We start from the raw sequence: 20,802 nt of genomic DNA, 5'->3' as shown, positions 1-20,802 counted from the left end.
CTCGCTCTTCCTGTCCCCGTCGGCCCCGCCACTAACCGCCTCGTGTTCCGCCCTCCCGCCCCGCCAGACCCAGGCGGCAAAAAGCGCCGCTCCGGCGTCCCCCTTCCCGTTTTTCCCCCCTCTTCGACCCCACCAAGTCGGGCGCATAGCCTTCGGGCAACGCGGGCCACCGCCTCTCCGTCCGTAGGAACCAAAGGGCCGCGGGGAAGCGTTTCCAGCCGGGGCATCTTCTCAGCCGGCCCGCCCTTCTCGCTGCGGAGGAGGCTGCAGGCCGGAGGGCTCGGCGGGACGAGGGGAGACGCCGCGGGGCCGCCACCATGGTGGGAGCCGGGACGGCGGGGCACGGGGCGGGGCGGGACGGGGGAAGGGGTGAAGGCGGCCGAGAGGGCACCGCCGCCCTGCACCGAGGGTGCCGCCGATGGGCCGCGGCCCGCTCGGGCCTCCGCCGCGTGTCGCCGGGCCCCGGTGAGGGTGCGGCCTCGGGCCCGGCCGCCCGGTGCGCGGCCGCCGATACCCGTTCACCGCGCTGCCCTGTGCCCACAGCCGCAGAACGAGTACATCGAGCTGCACCGCAAGCGCTATGGGTACCGCCTAGACTACCACGAGAGGAGGAGGAAGAAGGAGGGCCGGGAGGCTCACGAGCGGTCCCGGAAGGCCAAGAAGATGATCGGGCTGAAGGCCAAGCTCTACCACAAGCAGCGGCATGCCGAGAAGATACAGATGAAGAAGACGTGAGTACCGGCCGCTTCTCTGACACCGTCCAGTCATCCTGACATGTGAAGGAGGAGATGAGACGTTAATATAGTTACAAAGAACTACTTATTACTTGGATCATGCGTTACACTTTTAAATAGCTCTCAGGATGTAGGAGAAAGTGTGTTTTGCCATAGTGAAGACATACCCGATTTCCTTTCTTCTCCATGTGTGTTAACAGTTCTGCTCCTAAAACCATTCCTTTAAATAAGTGTTAATGAGCAATAGCAGTGACTAATGTAATTATGACAAAATTGTGAACCATTTACTTAGGGCTTTTACATTAACTTCTGTATTAGCATAGCAAGAAGCAGCAGGCATTTTCTTAACACTGTTAACAGAAAAAGTACAGTAACATACAGAGTGTTTGAGCAGAATATGAGGCTTGTCTTCCAGGATAAATTACAGTATCAGACATAGATAAACAGAAGTCTTTTTCTGAAAATTTTCTCTGTTGTTTGGAAGTTGAAATCAAAGCTGTTAACAATATCCTTTCAGCTAATGAGCTTTCTACCTGTCTGCCATATTTTTGTTGTTTTCCAAGTGTAGACAGTCATTTTCCTCTGCTACTTGTAACTAGTTTGTGGGTCTTTTTTTTTTTCCCTTAAATGGCCTCAAAATTAATGAAACACAACCCCCTTTTACACAAACACATTCCTCAGATTTGTAAGCATTGCTATCAAATCTCGGATGAGTAGTAGTATGTTATTTTTTGTCAGAGAGGAAGGCCACTATCTCAAAGTGCTTGGCTGCTTGTTTTAAGTCATTAAGGAATTTCTGAATAAGATGCATGTCTGTGTTCCTGTCTTGATGGGAACTGACAAGCTTTTGTGCAGTTTTGTGCACTCTGCAGTTCGTCAGTTGTTACATGAAGTGAAATTACTGATTTACCTTAAATTCTTTAGGATTATTCCTTAAACATAAATATGTACTTGTTTACAAATATCTCTTAAAAGAAAAGTTTGAGCAGGCACAAGTTAGGTTAAAAGGATTTATCTAAAAATTAGCCTTTTTTTCCTACTCTTAATACTGGTTTTCTTTCCTTGCAGCATTAAAATGCATGAAAAGAGAAATACAAAGAAAAAGAATGATGAAAAAACACCTAAAGGAGCAGTTCCAGCATACCTGCTGGACAGAGAGGGCCAGTCCCGGGCTAAGGTTCTCTCTAACATGATCAAGCAGAAAAGAAAAGAAAAAGCCGTAAGTAACTTATTAGAGTTCAGACACTTAAAATTACTTTTGACAATGACCACTTTGTGTTGCTGATTCTCAGGTGACTTACAGCCTACAAGCAAAGTCAAAATAAAACCCAAAACCTTGAGTATCTGAGCAAGGTAGGATAGAGTAAGCACATGCAATATCTTGATTTTCATAACTGTAAATGATAATTAAAATAAGTAGCTATGAGTTATGTGGTCTACCCCTGTGCTTTAGCGAAATTTTATTTTATGCTTTGGTTGTCCTCTTTCATTTAGCAGTGCAGCATGTAAGACTATTGACTTCTTTTTTCCGCTCCCTTACAGGGGAAATGGGAGGTTCCTGTGCCAAAGGTCCGTGCACAAGGAGAAACAGAAGTTTTAAAAGTGATTCGTACAGGAAAGAGAAAGAAGAAGGCCTGGAAGAGAATGGTTACAAAAGTTTGTTTTGTTGGAGATGGCTTTACTAGGAAGCCTCCTAAATATGAGCGATTCATTCGACCAATGGTAATGTTCTTGAGCCTTAAAAAAATGTTAAGTAATAATTCTTTTGACTTACTGCTTTGAGTTCCTGTGGTGAGGAACCTTCCTTCTATGATAATGGACTTGATTACTATTGATGTAGAACATTCCGATTAGTTTTCTTGCAGAAATCTAAACTTTGAATAGCCTGAGGGTGGGGAGGTGCCCCTGCAGTCGCAGTCTGTGTTGAAATACTGCTTTTACTCCCGTAACTCGGATGATACCAGCAAGTTAAAGCTACCAGCTGTCAAATTAGCATGGGAAGGTCTTTAGCAAAGGCACCTTGAATAGCTTTTAAAGTTGGAGACTTCTTTTACAAGCTGTTATGATTCTGTCAGCTGCAGAAGCCAACTCTGTTCTAGCACTCCAGAACTCCCTCCTGTCTTCTTAAGTAAGCTTGAAGGACAGTTGTAACTGTATGCAAGTGAAGTGCTGCACCTTCAGCCTGACCTTTTCTTACACAGCTGCAGGAACAGTGCCTGGGCTCTAGCAGCCTGGCAGTGCACAGAAGGAAGAACTAGATTCACTAAGACAGCACAGTTTTTCTATAAATACCTGTTCCTGTTTCCTCACAGGAATCAACAGAATTGCCTATATAGGATGCCTGTTGGATTGTACCTCATTACTATTTTGATGGTTTTACACAGAAGCCTTGGATAGATTTTTACTGACACAGAGAAGTTTATGGTACTTAATGGTAAAGTACCCTTTACAAAGCACAGGTCACTACATAGAAAGTGCTATAAGAGATGGGTATTTAATACTATACAAGATGAGGAAGGTTTTTCAGTTTGACAAGAAAAAAGGAAGAATTTCTAGTCTTAAAAACCAGTAGCACTGTTAAATGTGTTACAATAAATGCCTCATTTCTTCATGGAATAGAAGTCACCTGAGGTAGCAAGTATTCTTGTATTACTATTAAGAATTGACATCCTGAAAATACACGTGAGAAGCTTTATTCAGGTTTTTAAACAAATCTGGATTTTCTACAGTAGGTAGATAGCATTCTGTATTCTAAGTTGTTTCATTCTTCCTTGTCTCTCAAAACATATAAATCTGAGGACATATGCCGAAAGTGTTAAACTAGATTAGCTTGAGGGCTTAAAGCAAATACTAACTCATTCTAATACTCCTTATGCAACAGGGCTTACGTTTCAAGAAGGCACACGTGACACATCCTGAACTTAAAGCTACTTTTTGCCTACCTATCCTTGGTGTAAAAAAGAATCCTTCTTCTCCTTTGTATACAACGCTGGGTGTAATTACCAAGGGTACCGTCATTGAGGTGAATGTGAGTGAGCTTGGCCTCGTGACACAAGGGGGCAAAGTTATCTGGGGTAAGTAGTGAAACTAGCTCTACTGCATAAAACTTTTAAAAGTAATTAAGTCTTGATTGCCTGATATACTGTTAAGACTATGTCCTGTAGTCATAACTGATCCATTGTTAAATGTTAGGTTTGGGCTGTAGCAGAAGCAACTACTAGGTAACTCTAGAAAGGCAAGCTTTAAGTTTTAATCTCAGGCTTTCCATTTACACTTTCAAAATCAAATTAGGTGAAGTTCAGAACAAAGACTCAACTTGCTTGCGTATGTCTCACATTAAGCAATGCTACAAGCCTATAAAGACCTAACCTTGTGAACTCTGAATGATTATGTTTTCAGTGGAAGTTCTGTGTAGAAGTATCTTCATAAGATTTTTTAACAGAGGGGTTGACTTGGACAATAGCAAAACCTGTGATTATCCATTTATAAAAAACAGCCTGAAAAAATATTTTGAGAACCTACATTTTCTGCTCAGCAGAAGGCAGATTTAGATTTCAAAATGCATTTCAGTTTTGGAACAGGAATTCCTTACACTTCAAAGAGACTTGTGGATTGAACTTGCAAACACAGAAAAATCAAATTTATCACATGAACTACTTCAAGCTTTTGTAAACATTTAATTCTCTTTTCTTTTTAGGGAAATATGCACAAGTAACAAACAATCCAGAAAATGATGGCTGTATTAATGCCGTTCTACTTGTTTAAGTGGTGTTTGATACTAAGCATTGGACATGGGCTCTTGTAAAATCAGTGCAGTTTCAACAAGTTTGCAAGACCTCTGGAACCTTCAACCATTCAAGAACATGGACCCCACAAGCCGGTGAGGAACTTAAACATGCCAGAAACAACTGCTCAGGTTTTCATACTTGTTTGTTCAGATGAATACTGTCCAAATAAAGTGATTTATTTTCATGTTTTGCTGATGTGGTGTGGATTTGATCTAAACCTTCTTGGTTTAGCAGTTTCCTGGCTTAGATATATTGTATATTTAATTCAGCTCACATTCCTGGTGGTGGGAAGTACAGCCACTCTTTCCCACAGTGGCCTACTGTAATAACTAAAGGTACAGAAGAATATGCTAACTGGTATTCTGCTTCTGGGAAAGCAGAAGAGCTGGAAGAATGCATTTAGAATCTTACTGCAGACTGACATTAGAAATTAAAACACTCAGTTTGATACATGCCCCTACAGAAGCATGGGCTTGAGAACACATTAGCAGCATGGGGGTGTGGAGGGGGTGGGTGTTAAAGGTGGGGGAGGGCAATAGCTGCCCTCCTACTTTACTCCCATGTCTTTCTCCCATTTGCATCCATGACTGCATTAATGGAGAGAATAAGGACTGGAGAGCATAGCACTGTAGTTCCAGGCAAAAGGAGAACAGTTAAATTTATGAAGTTGTAGGGGTTTTAAGATCTGAAATACGAGAATGGCATGATAACCCTGATACTACAACTACTTGTAGCTATTTTGGTGGCTTTAAGAAACATTCAAGAAAAACTAAAGGTCACAAGCATCAACTGATCAATATGTATTTAGCTTGCATCCTCAAAATACAAGAAACAAAAAAGCTGGTTCTAAACAGGAAGCTTTCAACAGTGGCGTATAACTGCCTCTAATCTTCCAGTCAATTTGTTGCTAAACAAACTTAGCACAACCTATCACTACAAATAAGCATACCATTTTATATTCCTACTTCTAATCAAGTACTTCACTTCAAGCCAAGGAGCTTTTAACACAAATTCTAAGTCAAATCCTTATAAGCTTTGTCCAGTTTGAGGACACTCTTACCCTTCTACATTGTAAGGAGGAAATTTTCAAACAAAACTCTTTAAGATATTTCAGAAGCCAGAATGTGAATAGGTTTGGGTTAAGTTACTAACTAAACTATTAACTAAAGTTAAAACATGCAGTAAGCAGGTTGAGTAGTAGATTACAGAATCAGAGAGTAGTTAAGGTTGAAAATGAGATTCTGTGGTGCAAGCCCCTACTTAAAGCAGAGTCAACTACAGCGGTGTCTAAAGGCCACATCCAGTCAGGGTTTGAGTATCTCCAAGGATGGAGACTCCACTACCTCTCCAGGCAACCTGATTCAATGTTTAAACATAAAACACTTACATAAGAGTGGTCAAATAGAATTCCCTGTATTCCAGTTTGTGCCCACTACCTCTTGTCCCATCACGGGCCTCCACTGAGGAGTCTTGCTCCATCTTCTTTATACCCCCTCACTAGATATTTGTATACAAGGTACAATCCTCCCAGGCTTTCTCTTCTGCAGGCTGAACAATTGCATCTCTCAGCCTCTCATATGACAGATGCTCCAATCCCTTGATCATCTTCATGACCAGATCATGTTCCAGATACACGACTCTGGCCAGAAAGTCAAGCTAGTTGCTTTTGTACCAGCTTTGTAACTTCTCTCACGCTATCTGATAGAGTCAGCACTTTAACTATATCAAAGCCTTCTCCTCTTACAGGCTATTTTGTTAGTTTAACTAATACATTGCCCTAGTCTAGGCTTAATAACTTACTATGATTTTTACTTCTTTGTGTAGTGACAAATGATTTGAAACTAAGGAAGGGTGACAAGCCAGTAGGTCATTTGCTTAGAGAGGGCATTTTGTCAAACGGATGAACCTCCGTTTAAGTTCTTGTTGGTTTACCCTTTATTGCACATTAACAAATAACATGAAAATAATGCTTAAGTTTTCTATAGCTGTCTCAAGAACATTACTACCTTTTGTGTTATAAATACATGACTTGTTGGCTGAGTAACAGAACTGTTGCACTTAAAGTATTTTAATGTACCACACTCTAGGGAGTGTGTTACATATAGCAAACTTTACTACTAAGTTACATCTTGCATAGTTGGTATAAACAGCACAATGCATGCAGTAATGTTCAGAACAGGCTATTCTACAGCTTTTTTTTTATAAAAGTCTGATGCATGAGCTAATTAAATATAGAGAATTGTTTTAATCAATAAAAGATTTTTCAATAATCTTTGGGCTTTTAAAGCTCCCTGGTAGCACAGACTGTAAAATGATGCTAGTTCTAGTGAACTGAACCATTTAAAAACATGCCTCCTCTATAGCAGAAAAGACTCAAATACTAAAGACAAGGAAAAAAAAAAAAAATCACAAAATAGAAGTTTAATTACTACTTCAAAACATTTCAAATGCAGCCAAAAGCAGTACTAAACAAAGGAAAAACTAACACTGTAACAAGGCTCAAGTACAATACTTTAAAGTAGCAACACATCTTTCGAAAGATTTGTAAACAAAGTATCACTAGTTTAGAAAACATCTAACACCACAATTGTGAAAATAAATTTAGAAGTATATCCTCTTGGAAATAAAATTTTGGAACAGACACTTAGAGAAGCTGAAATTTAGGCCTATTTGTTGCTATGTTTAACTTAGTAGTATTGATGACATTGTCAATGATCAATTTGATTACGGACATCTACAAATGAAGTGGTATAAAAAAAAAAGCAACAAATGAAGGTCAAACATAACTTCAAATGTTTCAAGAGTCATTTTGAGTTAAGACATATACATTTTCATGTAAAGGGCTATGAAACATGAGAACAAGTAAGAATTCTGCATTAAATGAAAACAAGACCAAAAGAGAACATGGGAGAAGCAAAGCAAACCCTGTGAAAAATTAACAAGCAGTTCAAGAGAGACATTTGAACAAATGTTGGATTCAAATACAAAACTATTTACCATTTAAGAGCAAGGCTGACGTCACAAATTCATGTTCTTTAAACTCTATTCCTAGACTAAATAAATTTAAAAAATAATACTGCTTGCTTTCACTGTACACATGTAGTTCCACAGCATGTTGTAATAGCATTTGGTATAAACCTGTATAAAGTTCATGTTTTAATCAATGGTTGCTGGTGCAGTAAGGTCTTAAAAATTCTTTACTAGTTTGATGGTAGTAAGACAGACTTAAAAAAAAAAATGTCCAAGCCTAGAAAACACTTGTTTTCCCAAGGTAAAACACTTCAGTCAATACAGCTGTCAGATATGTTCCTTTGCATTAACATAACAGAACGTATACACTATTAAACTACTGTTCCAATGGGACAACCAGTACAGCAATAAAAACTATTCTTTAAAGTCAGTATTTTGATTTTGCTACTCTGTATTTACTGCAAGATGACTGATACCAAAGAAGTTACAGAAATAAACTGTGCCCTTTAGTTAAGTGCTGCTGTGATCACAGATAGAACCATGTCCCGTTTTCAAGACTGTACTGGTTAACAGAATTGCTAATTGCACCCCAACTGCCCACATTCTGTATGTAACAGTCTGGCCATCAGCTACTCTCTCAAGTACCCCAGATTTACAGAGTATCTATCTACTCAAGACTGTATTTAAATATGTGAATTTAAGTTCAGTATTTAAAACTGACTCACTGAAATGAGATCTGAAATTTGATTGTTCTCAGTAGAAACCAAGACTGAGTTAATCCCATAATCTTGTTATATTTAATATGCAGGTGTTTTAAGATACTAATCAAAATCAGTTCCAACTTAACCATGAAAAATAAAAGCCAGATGAGTGACATTACCTCTCAAAACAGTATTCTGACCATAGGGAATACAGGTGATACAACATACCTATTCAAAATCCAGCTAGAAGTAATTGAGGGAACTTCGAATCACTTTTCGTAAGCAAAGGAATCTGCAGCTTTTTGAAAGTGGATACATTTGTATCAATTGAAGTATTCGACAGATTAATCTTTAGTAAAGCTTGCTCTAAAAACAGAAGATGAGTCACAATATACTGTATATAACCACACTTTAAGCCACCAGCTCTCACAAATCCCAAATTCTTAGCAATGCTATAGATGTGTTTTCTATACACTTTTTTTACACAATAAATCTTAGCAGTAAAAGAGAAGTCATACAGAAGATAACAGAAGTTTTGTCTCATGTGCATTATAGAAAATGCTTGGTTAGTTTTAGAAATGCTTAAGGTTCACTTGAATGTTTACAAACAATCGTGAAAGATCTTGAGCATTTACCAGTCATGGTGTTCATAAGGAGTACCTTATGTACGTTGATACAGCTACAAGCAACAGTTCAAGAAACCCAGATTTAACTCAGTAATCCCATGCACCCTGAATCTAAAGTTCAGGTAATTCACATTTCTTTAAAACTGCCTTTTTTTTTTTTTTCCTTATAAACTGCTCTTCACAGATTAAAAAGGAGCATGGTACTTAATCAGCTGAAACAAATAGTATGAATGTGTCTTATACAGTTAAAATACCTTATAAATACAGTTAAACTGTATAAGCATAAAATCCAAACCCAGATTCTTACTTTAGCTTCATAGAGGGATAAAACTCAAGATAGCATTACAACTATTCAAGTGAACCTTGTACTTGGAAGTCCTGAACAGCAACTTCTAGATACCTCTATTTTTCAAAGAGATACTGATTCACTCATCTTAGAAAACGAATATAGCAGGAGAAATAGTGGTGTAATTTCCTGTTCTTTAGAACCACCGTTCCTTGCTATTCTTTAGTTTTTAACCCATTATGAGAGGAGCTTCATTTATGGAAAGAAACACATAGCAAACTAAGGACTAACTTTTGTCACTTTATGTGTGACAAACAGAGAAATACATGGTTTGCCAGGAGAACCTCTGAAAGGAAACATGCACAAAAAGCCTGTTTTTATTTCTGTTTGCATACAGCAAAGTTTGGTTGCTGCTTTTAAGAAAATCTGTGACCTAGGAAGCTATCATCCAAGGGATTACACCCAAGTTAGAAAAAGTGGGAATCAGAAGTATTTGCAAGCAATCACCTGCTAACTCCTAAAGACATAGAAGTTTGGCAAACAAGCATTTGCTGAAACACTCACTAATATTCACACTAATGAATGTCACAACCACCTGAAATGCCAGCACTCACAGGCAACACCCCTGGCAGACACAACAGCCAAGTATTTGGAAAACACAAAGCACTGCTTCCATTCCGACCAAAACGAGATCAAAAGTTGTCATATCCTCCTGCTGTAATTTAACAAGTAATCAGGTATCCACTCAACACATGCAAGTAGTTAGGAAGGCTGTTCAAACAATTCATATAGGTACCGGAGCCTACACTCCATACACTCTGAAAAAAATTAGGCTTACCAAGATGCTCGCTTTGGAAGCTACAAATAGTTTACTGTGTAGGCATCTCTTAATCCTCACGTAAAGAAATTCATTATCAAAGTGCGCTATGGCAGATACTATGCTGACCATCATTCTACTGACTCAGCTGTTTCAAGTGATGCTCATGAAAGACAGATGCTGCTTATGTTGTTTTGATCTACCAAGATATAACTTCTTGTATATTTTGAGACCTAGAATTACAGAATCTTATAATTCTTTTAATCTCTTCTGAGAAAAATCTGTGGGAAAGGAACAAGAAGCAACAAATGATTTTCCTTGTTCTGCTACTCACCACAGTAGAGAACACAAAGTTATTAAACAAAATGCTAGAGTGATGTCTAGCCTCATGGAAGTCTATGGGAATTTAAGGGACCTTAATAGGGACAGGATTTTACACTGAATTTTTCTTCCACAACTGTCACCTCAAAGCACCAAACTGTTCCCTTTGTTAGCACAACTGCATTTATTCAGCATGTGTCCTTTATAAAAGGAGGAGACTGGCTGTTTATTTTCATACTTTGATGAAGCTCAATGTCTAGTGCTTAAAAATTCAAGAAAATTTGAGGAAAGGTGATGAATCCTAAGAGGAAGTCCAACCCAGAAGTTTAAACACGTGTGTTCTGTGTCCCATATGGTTTAGTTACATCCTAGTGTTTTACACAAAATAACAAATTTCTTATAAATAGATGAATTAATAATCAATATTTCATTTTTAAGCTGGCTTTCCTTTTTTCTTGGGTGGGCCTTTAGAGCATTTGGCCTTTCTTCGCAAATTTCTCCGATCTACAATGGGTATCTCAACTTCTGCTTCCTCAGAGCTGCTGTCAGCAGCCCGCTCTGCTGCTGTTTGCTGGTGCTGATCCATCTGCTCAGGAGGCTCTTCTGAGTGCTCTTCCAACTGGTTCTTCTGCCCTTCCTGTCCAGAAGGCTGCTGAAAAGAAAAACCCTCGAGTTCAACCACTATCAAAGAGCTCTGACTCAAGGCAATAGGGGCCTCCTGTGAGTTGTGGTCTGCTTCCTCATCTTGATCTTCCAACGAGGAAGCCACTTCAGGCAATACATTTTCAGAAACAGATTCCTCTGCTGCTTCAGTCACCATAGGGTTGGGCAGGCCATTGTTAGAGGGCTCTTCCTTTGATGTCGAAGCAGCTGCATTTTCAGTGGTGGTCTTTTCAGATTCTTGCTGCTCTTCAGTGCCCTCCTTCTCTACTACTGTGCTTTCTTTAGTCAGCATTTCTGAATCATTTATATTTAAAGCCTGGGGTGGGGGGAGAAGAGGGGTGTGAAAACAACCGAAGGGACAATTCATTGAAAATACAAGAGGCTGAATAACTAGAGCCCCTAGCTAGCAACCCTGGAGGCTATTTTGGCATTCAGTAGCTTTTAGTACTACATGTACAGACAACAAACCAGTCCTTTCCTTCTTTTTGCACAAGACTATTTTGTGAACTGCATTTGATATCCAGAGTTACTCTCCTACAGGTACAGTAAAAACAGTTTGAAATTAATCCCAGGGGAAAAAAAGTTTTTTATTTTAGACATATACAGTTATCATTTTGCTAGCATACAACAATCTACTTTGGCACTATAATCAAAAGCCAGTAAAATCTGTGATCTAGAAGGATATTTTACCAGTAATTAATTGCTCAAACACTTAATCAGGGCAGAATTACTAGACAAAATAAGGATGTGGCTTTTCACTCATATCCAACTAATATTTTAGTAAGAGCTGTTTCTTTGCTGCCAAAGCAAACTGGAGGAATCTATCTTTCTTTTTGATATCACATGCATATATGCCACCACTTCTGCATACTAAACCAGAAATGATAGTATATTCTGTTTATGGATTTATATCATCTGGCCTAAAAACCGCTTCTCCCAAGAATTTCCTATGATGGTAGCAGCTACTTTCTATCTGTTACTTAACAAAAGGAAAAACAGCAAGATATGTATACTCTGAAGGAAAGATGATTTCACATTTTGTTTCAATTCTCTCACCTTCTCTGATACAGTGTCTTCTGAAGGTTTTGCCGGAGCCTCAAGGACTAACGGAACAAATAGTGTTAAGGGTTCTTCTCCTTGACTCTCAGACTGCAATTCTGATTCACCACTTCGAACTTCATTTGCTGTTTCCTCTTCAGCCGTAAGTGAGGTCTTACCAGTTTCTTCTGTTACCTCACCATTAAGAGGTTCTGACGGAACGTCCTAAAAAAACCCCCACATTTCTAAGTCAAGATTATGCCCAGCTGTTGTTCCGTAACACTAGTGGGTGTATCTGTGATCTAAATTTGCAGCTTCATGTGAGAAGCAGATAGCTCGGGTACCTAGAAATGTGTACTAAGAAGGCAGAGCTTAGTGCAGAGTAGCTAACTTAACCAGTGTATTAGTTTAGTGTTGTCACCTGCACTAAATTTCTGACCATAGCTTACACTGTCAGGAGCCAAGCCAAGCAGTTTTTATGCACCTCACAAGCATACATGCTGCAGTCATTCCTTGAACCCAACACAGTGTAAGATCCACTTTCTCATGATCAGGAAGAACATAAAACCCTGGAGGCATTGTTAGGTACAAAGGGTATTCAGATTTAAAATCAAGCTGTTAACAAGTTGTAGATAAAAGCTGGGTTTGAGCATCAAAGCAGGCAAGCTTTAAGTGGAGAAGTAAAAAGAGTCAACAGTAGTCACTGAAGCATACCAGTTATCGGCTTCTTCAAAGAATCTTTTTTTAAAATTAGGGATAGTGGATCAAATCTTGATCTTACTCCAGTTCTCCAGAATATTTGAGTAGGAAGAAAATCAATTACGAAAATTAGGTTGGTAGCCAAGCTAGAAATTCACCTTACTGATGATCCTAGGAACTCTATGGGTCAAAATAAGTACAATGGAATATTCCCTGAAACTAATTCTATACTAGCCTTAGCTTCTCATATATACTTCTCAACAAAGCATCAGTATGAAAAATCAAAGAATCAACACTCACATGGATCAAGGCAGCAAGGACCACATTTAACAGAAACTGTAGTTGTATTCCAAACTTATCTGCTATCTTTATCACATCCAGCTCACCTCCTTCTCACTTGATTCCTCAGAGGGTGATACATGTTGCTCCACTTCTGATACAGACTGGTCCTCATTTACAATTGTTTTTTTAACCTCCTCAACAGTATTGTCCTCAGGTACTTCTGCTAAGTCTTCATTGCTTTCAGACGTGGGAGCAGGAAGTTTCACCCTGCATCAGATATTAAGATACATCCTTTATTCGTTTAGAGTAATACATAATTTTGGTGATCTCAGCAGGGAAATTCTCTCACGAACAATTATAAAGTGCTGTATCACATGCGTGCTATAGGAAGTAGGAATCCAGAAAACTAAGTACATCTAAACTCCTGCTGACTCCTCATCAGGCAAAAAACCAAACCATCAACTAGGAAAAATTACTTTGGCAATTATAAAATGAAGACACCTCTCTCACTTCCATCTTATGGGAATAAAACTCAGAAATTTAAGTTTGTTATTTTAAATTTAGAAAGCAGTAATCAATTACATATTTGGAAGCCACAAAGGTGTGAGAAAGGAAGCAAATTCTCCCACCACCACTGTAGAAGCTGTTTAAAATTATGGAGTTATAAAAGCAAATATGTTTGTATAATCATTGAATATACATATATTACAAAGACCATGACTGGAAAAGAATTCAAGGCGATATACACATGTCTGAAGAAGATTCAATCAGCTAGAGTTTAAATTAGCAAATAGCTAAAGATGAAGCTCTGACGTATCTGATGGGTAGTAGCACCATCTCAAACACTCAGTTCTCATTTTTGAGATGATAAAACTTAGATGAACTGGAAGTATTACACACAAGCAAAGAAAAAAGTACATGCAATAGATTTGCAGGAGGCTTCTTCATGTTCTCACAGTAATGGCAGTATTGGAGGGTTTTATCCCAGGTGCCAGTCTTGAGATTAAGGCACTCCACAGGAGAAAGTCCCTGACAGAAGACGCTGCTGCATTTGCTGATGTGCATGGAAGGAGAGAACCAAGCTGATATCCTGCCCTATTGCCATCAGGATTCCCCTCAGCTCTGCTCAAACGCCACGTTACACATCTTGTTCAAAGGAGCAGTGGCATCTCATTGACTTCATTTTGCGAAGCACAAAATACTGACATTCAATAACAGACCAATCCTCCCACCTAGCAGCCAGCTGATTTTTACTACTAACAGGGCGAAGACTTTCTCAACTTGTGGCAGCATCAGACCATACCATTTGGCCTATCTGAACCAGCTTAGGGCACCACACTGACAGTACAGGACAGCAATGCTGTATCTCTGTAGTTCCACAATTTAAAACACAAAAATTAGCTGAAGACCTCAGCTGCACTTGAAAAAAAAACCACACACAACTAATTTTGTTTAAAGAAATCTAATGGAACACATCTGAGGGATTTCCTAGAAAATAATCAGGTTACCTTCAGTTCTTCAAAAGAGGTTTTTGGGTTGCAGTGGGTTTTTCAGGAACAGAATGACAGAAGGAGAGAGAGAGATGGGGAGGGTGGGCAGTGGCTGTCTATGAGCATCCATATAGCCACACGCAGGAAGAGGGAGGAAGAAGAAATTTATTTATTTATTCAGAATAGCCACAGTTGTTCTTTCTGGATGGAAGCCAGTGCAAATTAGTACTTCAGGCCCTGTTTTGTATAAATTGTTATGGCAAACAAGTGTTACAATTCTTCACACGCCCATTTGGCAGTTATTACGTAGGATAACATCCTTTGAACTGGAGATGGTTATTTTTTTTTTCCCCAGAGATGGTTTTAAATCACAGTTTGTCTAAACAAAGGGCTTTACTTTGAAGATGGGTGGCTCCCTATAACTCTGTTATAAGTGACAAGCAGTAACCTGCTCCCAAACTAAACAGTCAGCCTTTATTTTACTGCAATATGTCACCATAACAAGAGGTCAAGAAGGGACACATCTCCAAAGATCACACATAGCGTTGTGGATACACGTCCGGTTATATTATCACAGAAGAAACTATGCCGTATGAATACAGACGTTTTTACCTTCATGCAGACTCAGTTATAACAGAATACCCTCAGTTGTCACTGCTTTCTTACTATTATTTCCAGTATGTACCAAGCTTTCAGAAACACTACATTTTGGTGTAAATCACTCTTCAGGTGAAGTCTCAATTTTCTTTCTCACATCAGGCTTTATTTTTAGTAATTTTAAAATCAAGCAAGTAAAGTAGGAAGAGAGGAGAGGAAATACCAAGTAGCACACTGAGACACTGATGTAGTTTGTGACTGCCCAAGAAACAAAATAAGAAATTGTGGTGGTTTAGCCCCTGCCGGGGTCTGAGACCACGCGGCCGCTACCCCTCCCCCACAAAGGGAGTGAAATACAAAGCCCCAAGACTGAAATAAGGAAAGGTTCAATACAACAATGCAATAGCAACACAACAAGCAACAACAATAACAGTAATAGTGATAGCAATGAACAGAGCAAAATAGCTACCAAATACAGCAGTTTGAAGCACGATGTACAAAACCACGAGTGCACCTCGCTCCGCGCCAGGAAAAATGTGACCTGCCAGGATGTGACGTCCGCATGGTATCTGAATAACCCGGCTAGAGCTCCCCCCCACTGCTGGGGAAACTTAACCCTATCCTGGTTAAACCAGGACAGAAATCAGTAAAATATGGGCTCTTTTACCTGCTTTCGGTCACATGAAGAGCATTTCCCTTATCTCCTTCTGAAGTTCCAGGTTCAGATTCCTGGCTTTTTTTTCCTATCCTGGGACGTCTGAAATGACTGCCTCGTGTCCAAATGGAAACAGGGACTGTGTTAGGGTCTTAAGAAAAGAAAAATCAAAACAACAAAATAAATGCAAGTGAACATAGGCAGTTTAAGATCTGCATATAATTTTTTCCCCCTAGTATTTTATTAAAGAAACTGAGTGCAAGTAAAACAGCATTTCACGGTGGTACTTTTCTGAATACAAGTACATCTTGTCTTCACCAAGAGTCATAAAAATTTTATCCAAAGTCCTCTAAAAGGTTTATGAGTTGAACCTCAGCACCTTAAAGGAAGGCATGTTTTTATACACTTTGCAGATGAACGTGCTAAGACTAAAAACAATAAAAGAGCCTGTTAATCACAGTACTGATCATCAAGGTTATTTTTACCTTTAGATGTGCTCGCATGGACATCTATTGATTCTTTACCTTTTTGAGAGTCATCCTGTGAAGCAAAAGAAAAGCTAATGTTATCCCCAAAACTTCTGAAATTATTGAAATGCCTTTATCTCCCTACCTGTGGTTGCATCTTTCTAAAGCACTATTTCATAGTAATGATCCTATGGAAGACCAACTACAAACATTCTTAATTTAAGATACTTACACGTATGCATCTTGCCTCTCAAAAGATTTTTTTAAAAAATTATCTTTATTAGAAGGATGAATATTTTTACTCTGCATTTTACTTCTGGTCTCAAAACAGATGAAAGTAACCTGTTATTATAAACAACACTACGAAGTTTTTCTCCTAAGCATTCTGTTATAACAGGTGTCCACAAAATTAAATACTACAAGTCTCTTTGTTTCCCCTTTCTGTAAAATCCTAAGGGCCTACACTACAGTAGTTGACAAAAAAGTGACAGAAAAGTTATTTTCATATTTGTATTCTATTTTGTAGTCTTATATTTATTGTGCTATGGAACAGAATATGGCAGCCCATGTGAAAAAAGAGATCAGACAAGAGAAAATAGAACTTAAGTGATTCAGCAGTAATGCAGGTTACATGCACAGTCACCACAGGGACTGCCTATGTCAGAGTTCCCTGTCCCTAGAGCTTTCTCTCTTGTTCCTCCCCACCATCCCAATACTTCCATTTTTTACTGCAAGTTCTGCTGCTTGAATAGTTTCAAGTGAGTTTTAAAGACATCAGAATCTGTAGACTAATGACAAATTATTCTAGCATCAAAACACACAAAATAGGGAGCACTAAGTGAAAAGTGAAAATGAAAGTTGGGGAATATTTTTCCTGGTTTGGGGGAACATGGGATATTTTATTTTGTTTGGTGGTCCAACAGTTTTCAAAGCACTGCAGAACTGCTTACAGATGATGCAGGTACCAAGAGAGCTGCCACCAACTCTACCAATCTATGAGAAGTTGGAGCACTTTTGTATCTACTATATGCCTCTTCTGGAAGAAAGCAAGAGACAGGGCTGAGTTCTTAACTCACAGCAACAAGAATCGTAAGAACTACTATCCCTCTGCTGTTTTCTTCAAGTATATCCACATAGCTATACAACCAAAACACGCATTTTTTTAGATCCGCCTCTCCCCTACAAAAAAAGAAGGTATTTTTAACCCTAGCTTAGTCATTGGTGTTCCATCAGTGGGAAGCATAACATTCACCCAAGTAGTAACAAAAGCATTGGTCTTACATATGTAGTGCAGATCCGAGCCAATTCAATTATGAGATGGACAAAAAGTATTTTTCATACTTTGTTTTTTAGTAACAATCACAAAAAGAGGTAACAGTCTGTGTACCTACATTTGGCTGTGTTTGCAGCTCAATCTTCTGTTCACTTACTTCAGATACCACTGCAGACTGCTGAAAGTGACCCTCTGCTAGGAAACTCTTATTTCCTTTCTGTGAGGCCTCTGTTGTTAAGATTTTAAAAAAGGAAACAGGTAAACAGAAAATTATAGTACCTTCACATAACAATTTATATAACCATTCCAAATATGATCTCTCAGATCTCAGGACAAATAAAAGATCTTTTCTGCTAGTTTCCATTGGCAGTGTGTTCGCAGAAGTCACTGGTGTAGAGTGTTCAACTTTTACAAAGTGTCAGAAAACAACAAAACAAAAGTATCCATACTTGCAGTTTTGAGCTTTTCACTTTGCAATGTAGACATAATAGATGTTTTCTGGAACCAATATCCTGCTCCCTCCACTTCCCACAGAAGGTTATGATCCTCAGGGTACTTCTCAAGATATAGCTTACAAGCTGAACAAACATAAGAACCACTGCATTATATATACTATATACTCAGCTGTACCTCAGTTTTTAAAGTTTATCTGAAAATAAATTAATTTGCAATCTTCCATTACACACATAAACCACCACAGTAAGAAGTGTTCAACAAAACAGTCGAGTCTGAAATAAACATAATATTGCTTTAACCTACTCATCCTTCTCAGTAAATCCTTTCTTCAGATTTAAACACTTTCCATTATCTTAAACCGCAAACAAAGATGGATGGAATCTTCTTTACAGCTTCACTGGTCACTGTCCCTGCCAATCACAAAACCCATCCCAGGATGGAAGGGCTCTTAGGCAGAAGATAAGTCAAGTGATTTTTGTAATGCCATGTTATTATAGGCACTTGTGAAAAGCACTCCCTGGGAATGCTAACACATTACCACTGCATGGTTTATCATCCACTCACTTTACTTCTGGAATATTTTTCTTCTCTGCTGTCCCTCCACCTGTTTTCTCCCAATACACATACTAAACATACCTATGAAGAGGCAGATGTTGACATTATTCTTTAGTAACTACCAGGAAAACTACAGTTTTTCATCTGTTTCACTAGTGATGCATAATCTCAGTGGACAAGATTCCTGACATATCATTCCTTCAACAAGAAAATGGATTAGTTATGCAATTCCACTCAAGACAGTTTTCTGTTTGAAGCCTGACAAACCAGGTCTAGTCAGATCCAACAACTTGGAAAAGCAGAAAATTTCCAATGGTTAAGGCAGCCAGATGAAAATTTTCATAGAAGGAAGCCTGGCAGCTGGCCTAAGAGTAGCACAAGCCTTGAGCAACAGGGCAAACGAAATGGGCTTCTTGCCTGAACAGAGACCCAAGTAACACTGTTTCCAGAATGTGTGTCATTTCCTAGATGACACAACCCTCTTGGGTTGCTAATGCAAGAGCCATAAGTGTTTTCTTTGTATATTAGAACTGTGTCTTCTTATACCCATTAAAACATAGCCTAGTATTCCCATTTGAACAGAAGTTCTAAGAAAGCATGAATTACATGACCTTGTGAGGCTTAGTTGGTGAGCAAGAAAAAAGTGCTACAAAGAAGATATACATTAGGATCACACAAACACCTCAGCCCATTCTGGAGGCTTGCAGGGGGACACAGTGGTAAACTTCACAGTAGCCAGCAGAGATCAAATAATCTTATCTCATGTGGAGGATTTAAAAAAAAAAAAAATCTAATCAGGAACTACTTCACAAATCAGGGGTTTTAGCCTTCACTGACAAGCAGAACATTCAATACAGAAACTGAGGATGCAGTCACAAATATGGAGCTTGAGTGACAGCACTTTTGGACGTGTAATGAAAGCACAAAGATCAGAAAAATAAAGAGCTTGCCTGTATACATGAAGGATGACAGCGGGTATCGTAGGCCGAGAGTGGCTTCTCTAAAGGAATCCACAAAGTCTTCCAACATGATTAACCCAGACTCTCTCTCACGATGTTTCTTTCGTACAAACATTGTGTCTAGCACTGACAGCTTATAACTCTGACCACGGGAAGAGCTACAAATACTTCCTGAAATAACAGGAGGGGGAAAAATACCCATCAGTACTTCAGCATTCACATGCTGCAGCATGGATTTTAGCATATTCAAATAAAGACTTCTATAATTCATAAAAACTATACCAATCTATATAATTGTAAATAATATAAAATTATTATCTCTAATGTTCATTAAAAATAATTACTATGAGCCATTTATTGACTCTTTGGGTAAGCTTCATAATGTTGCCAAGATATATCAATAGATTAATATGTTATATAGCCTGTAGTACAAGAATAGCAGAAATAGAGGAAAGGCTCACTTTGAAATCTCACTATACAATTCCATAGGAAAACTATACTGAAAATGAAGCTGAAAGAGGGAGGAGGAAAAAGGAGACAATAAAATTCTTGACTTGCATTTTTATGTAGATTACATCACTCCTCAGGACAAATATGAAGACTATAATCTACCTCCTGTTTAAGGACTGAAACAATAATCCCGATTTTTTTAAATGAAACTACAAAAAAATCCTAGGACACTCGACACTGGAATTCTCCCATTAAAAAACCCACATTATCCATAATTAAACAAAGATGAAAGAATGTCACAACACACAGATACTTCAGTATCAGAGGATTCAAAGGGTAGTTATGGACTCAGTGGTGATAGAGCAATGCCACGTAATGGCATTTGGATAGCCCATCAACTATTCAATCCATTTTCAGGCCCTCATTTTGTGAGCTGGTGTGAACTATGCAGAAAGTTGCCCCTTCCTCTAACAAGGCCAAAGAGAAAAACATATGCTTGCCTATACAATATAGTTAATCTTTGCATCCTTGCACTTTTGAGACCAGTGAACATACTTATCTCCATTTTTCAAGCAAGAAAAATGTGGGCAGAGAGCTTACATTACTTGGATACCATTTGGGATACAAGTCAAGCTCCACCACTCCTCTCTAACCATCTGTTTCTGGAGCCATCTTTCTCCACATAGACTACTCAATTTGGAGAATACAGCACACAATCAAACATGGGTAAAATGTTGACAATGCCTAGAAAGAATTGCCTTCAGAGTTTGCTAACTCAGGACAAGTAAATGAGAGAGCATCATGAGAAATATAACAAGTGAGCACAAGAACAACAAAATTTCAGTGCCACATAAGGAAGTGTCCACATCCTAAACTAAAAATAGAATCACTACTCTAATATCCAATTTTATTATGCCACACCAAAACCCACTCCAATGTAAATACTACTTTGTGACCACCACACTACAGCAATTT

General features: G+C 38.8%; 2 protein-coding genes across 5 annotated transcripts in view; one reads left to right on the top strand and one right to left on the bottom strand.

Annotated features, from left to right (window-relative positions):
* Positions 1-200: 200 nt before the first annotated feature.
* On the top strand, positions 201-4,706 carry NSA2 (NSA2 ribosome biogenesis factor). Its single transcript, XM_074857031.1, has 6 exons — positions 201-320; positions 544-731; positions 1,803-1,953; positions 2,277-2,456; positions 3,616-3,808; positions 4,432-4,706. The coding sequence occupies exons 1-6, from the start codon at positions 318-320 to the stop codon at positions 4,497-4,499; spliced, it is 783 nt and encodes a 260-aa protein (XP_074713132.1). The 5' UTR covers positions 201-317; the 3' UTR covers positions 4,500-4,706.
* Positions 4,707-6,928: 2,222 nt separating this feature from the next.
* FAM169A (family with sequence similarity 169 member A) overlaps positions 6,929-20,802 on the bottom strand; it is a 37,605-nt gene continuing 23,731 nt past the window's right edge. For all 4 annotated transcript variants that reach the window (XM_074857017.1, XM_074857018.1, XM_074857019.1 and 1 more), the window contains 8 exons: positions 19,369-19,548; positions 17,857-17,985; positions 17,526-17,635; positions 16,153-16,207; positions 15,680-15,818; positions 13,030-13,192; positions 11,963-12,169; positions 6,929-11,222 (listed from right to left, as the gene is read on the bottom strand). In XM_074857017.1, coding sequence (XP_074713118.1) covers positions 10,677-11,222; positions 11,963-12,169; positions 13,030-13,192; positions 15,680-15,818; positions 16,153-16,207; positions 17,526-17,635; positions 17,857-17,985; positions 19,369-19,548 — 1,529 coding nt within the window. In that variant the 3' untranslated portion in view covers positions 6,929-10,676. The remainder of the gene's footprint in view (positions 11,223-11,962; positions 12,170-13,029; positions 13,193-15,679; positions 15,819-16,152; positions 16,208-17,525; positions 17,636-17,856; positions 17,986-19,368; positions 19,549-20,802) is intronic.

This window comes from Strix uralensis, chromosome Z, assembly GCF_047716275.1.
Source record: "Strix uralensis isolate ZFMK-TIS-50842 chromosome Z, bStrUra1, whole genome shotgun sequence".
Taxonomy (NCBI): Eukaryota; Metazoa; Chordata; class Aves; order Strigiformes; family Strigidae; genus Strix; species Strix uralensis.
This window is presented reverse-complemented; position numbering and strand designations above follow the sequence as displayed.

Excerpts from the sequence above, each read along its gene's own strand:
- NSA2 (XM_074857031.1), top strand. Across the intron at positions 1,954-2,276 it reads AGAAAAGAAAAGAAAAAGCC|GGGAAATGGGAGGTTCCTGT; the intron begins GTAAGTAACTTA and ends GCTCCCTTACAG. Across the intron at positions 2,457-3,615 it reads AGCGATTCATTCGACCAATG|GGCTTACGTTTCAAGAAGGC; the intron begins GTAATGTTCTTG and ends CTTATGCAACAG.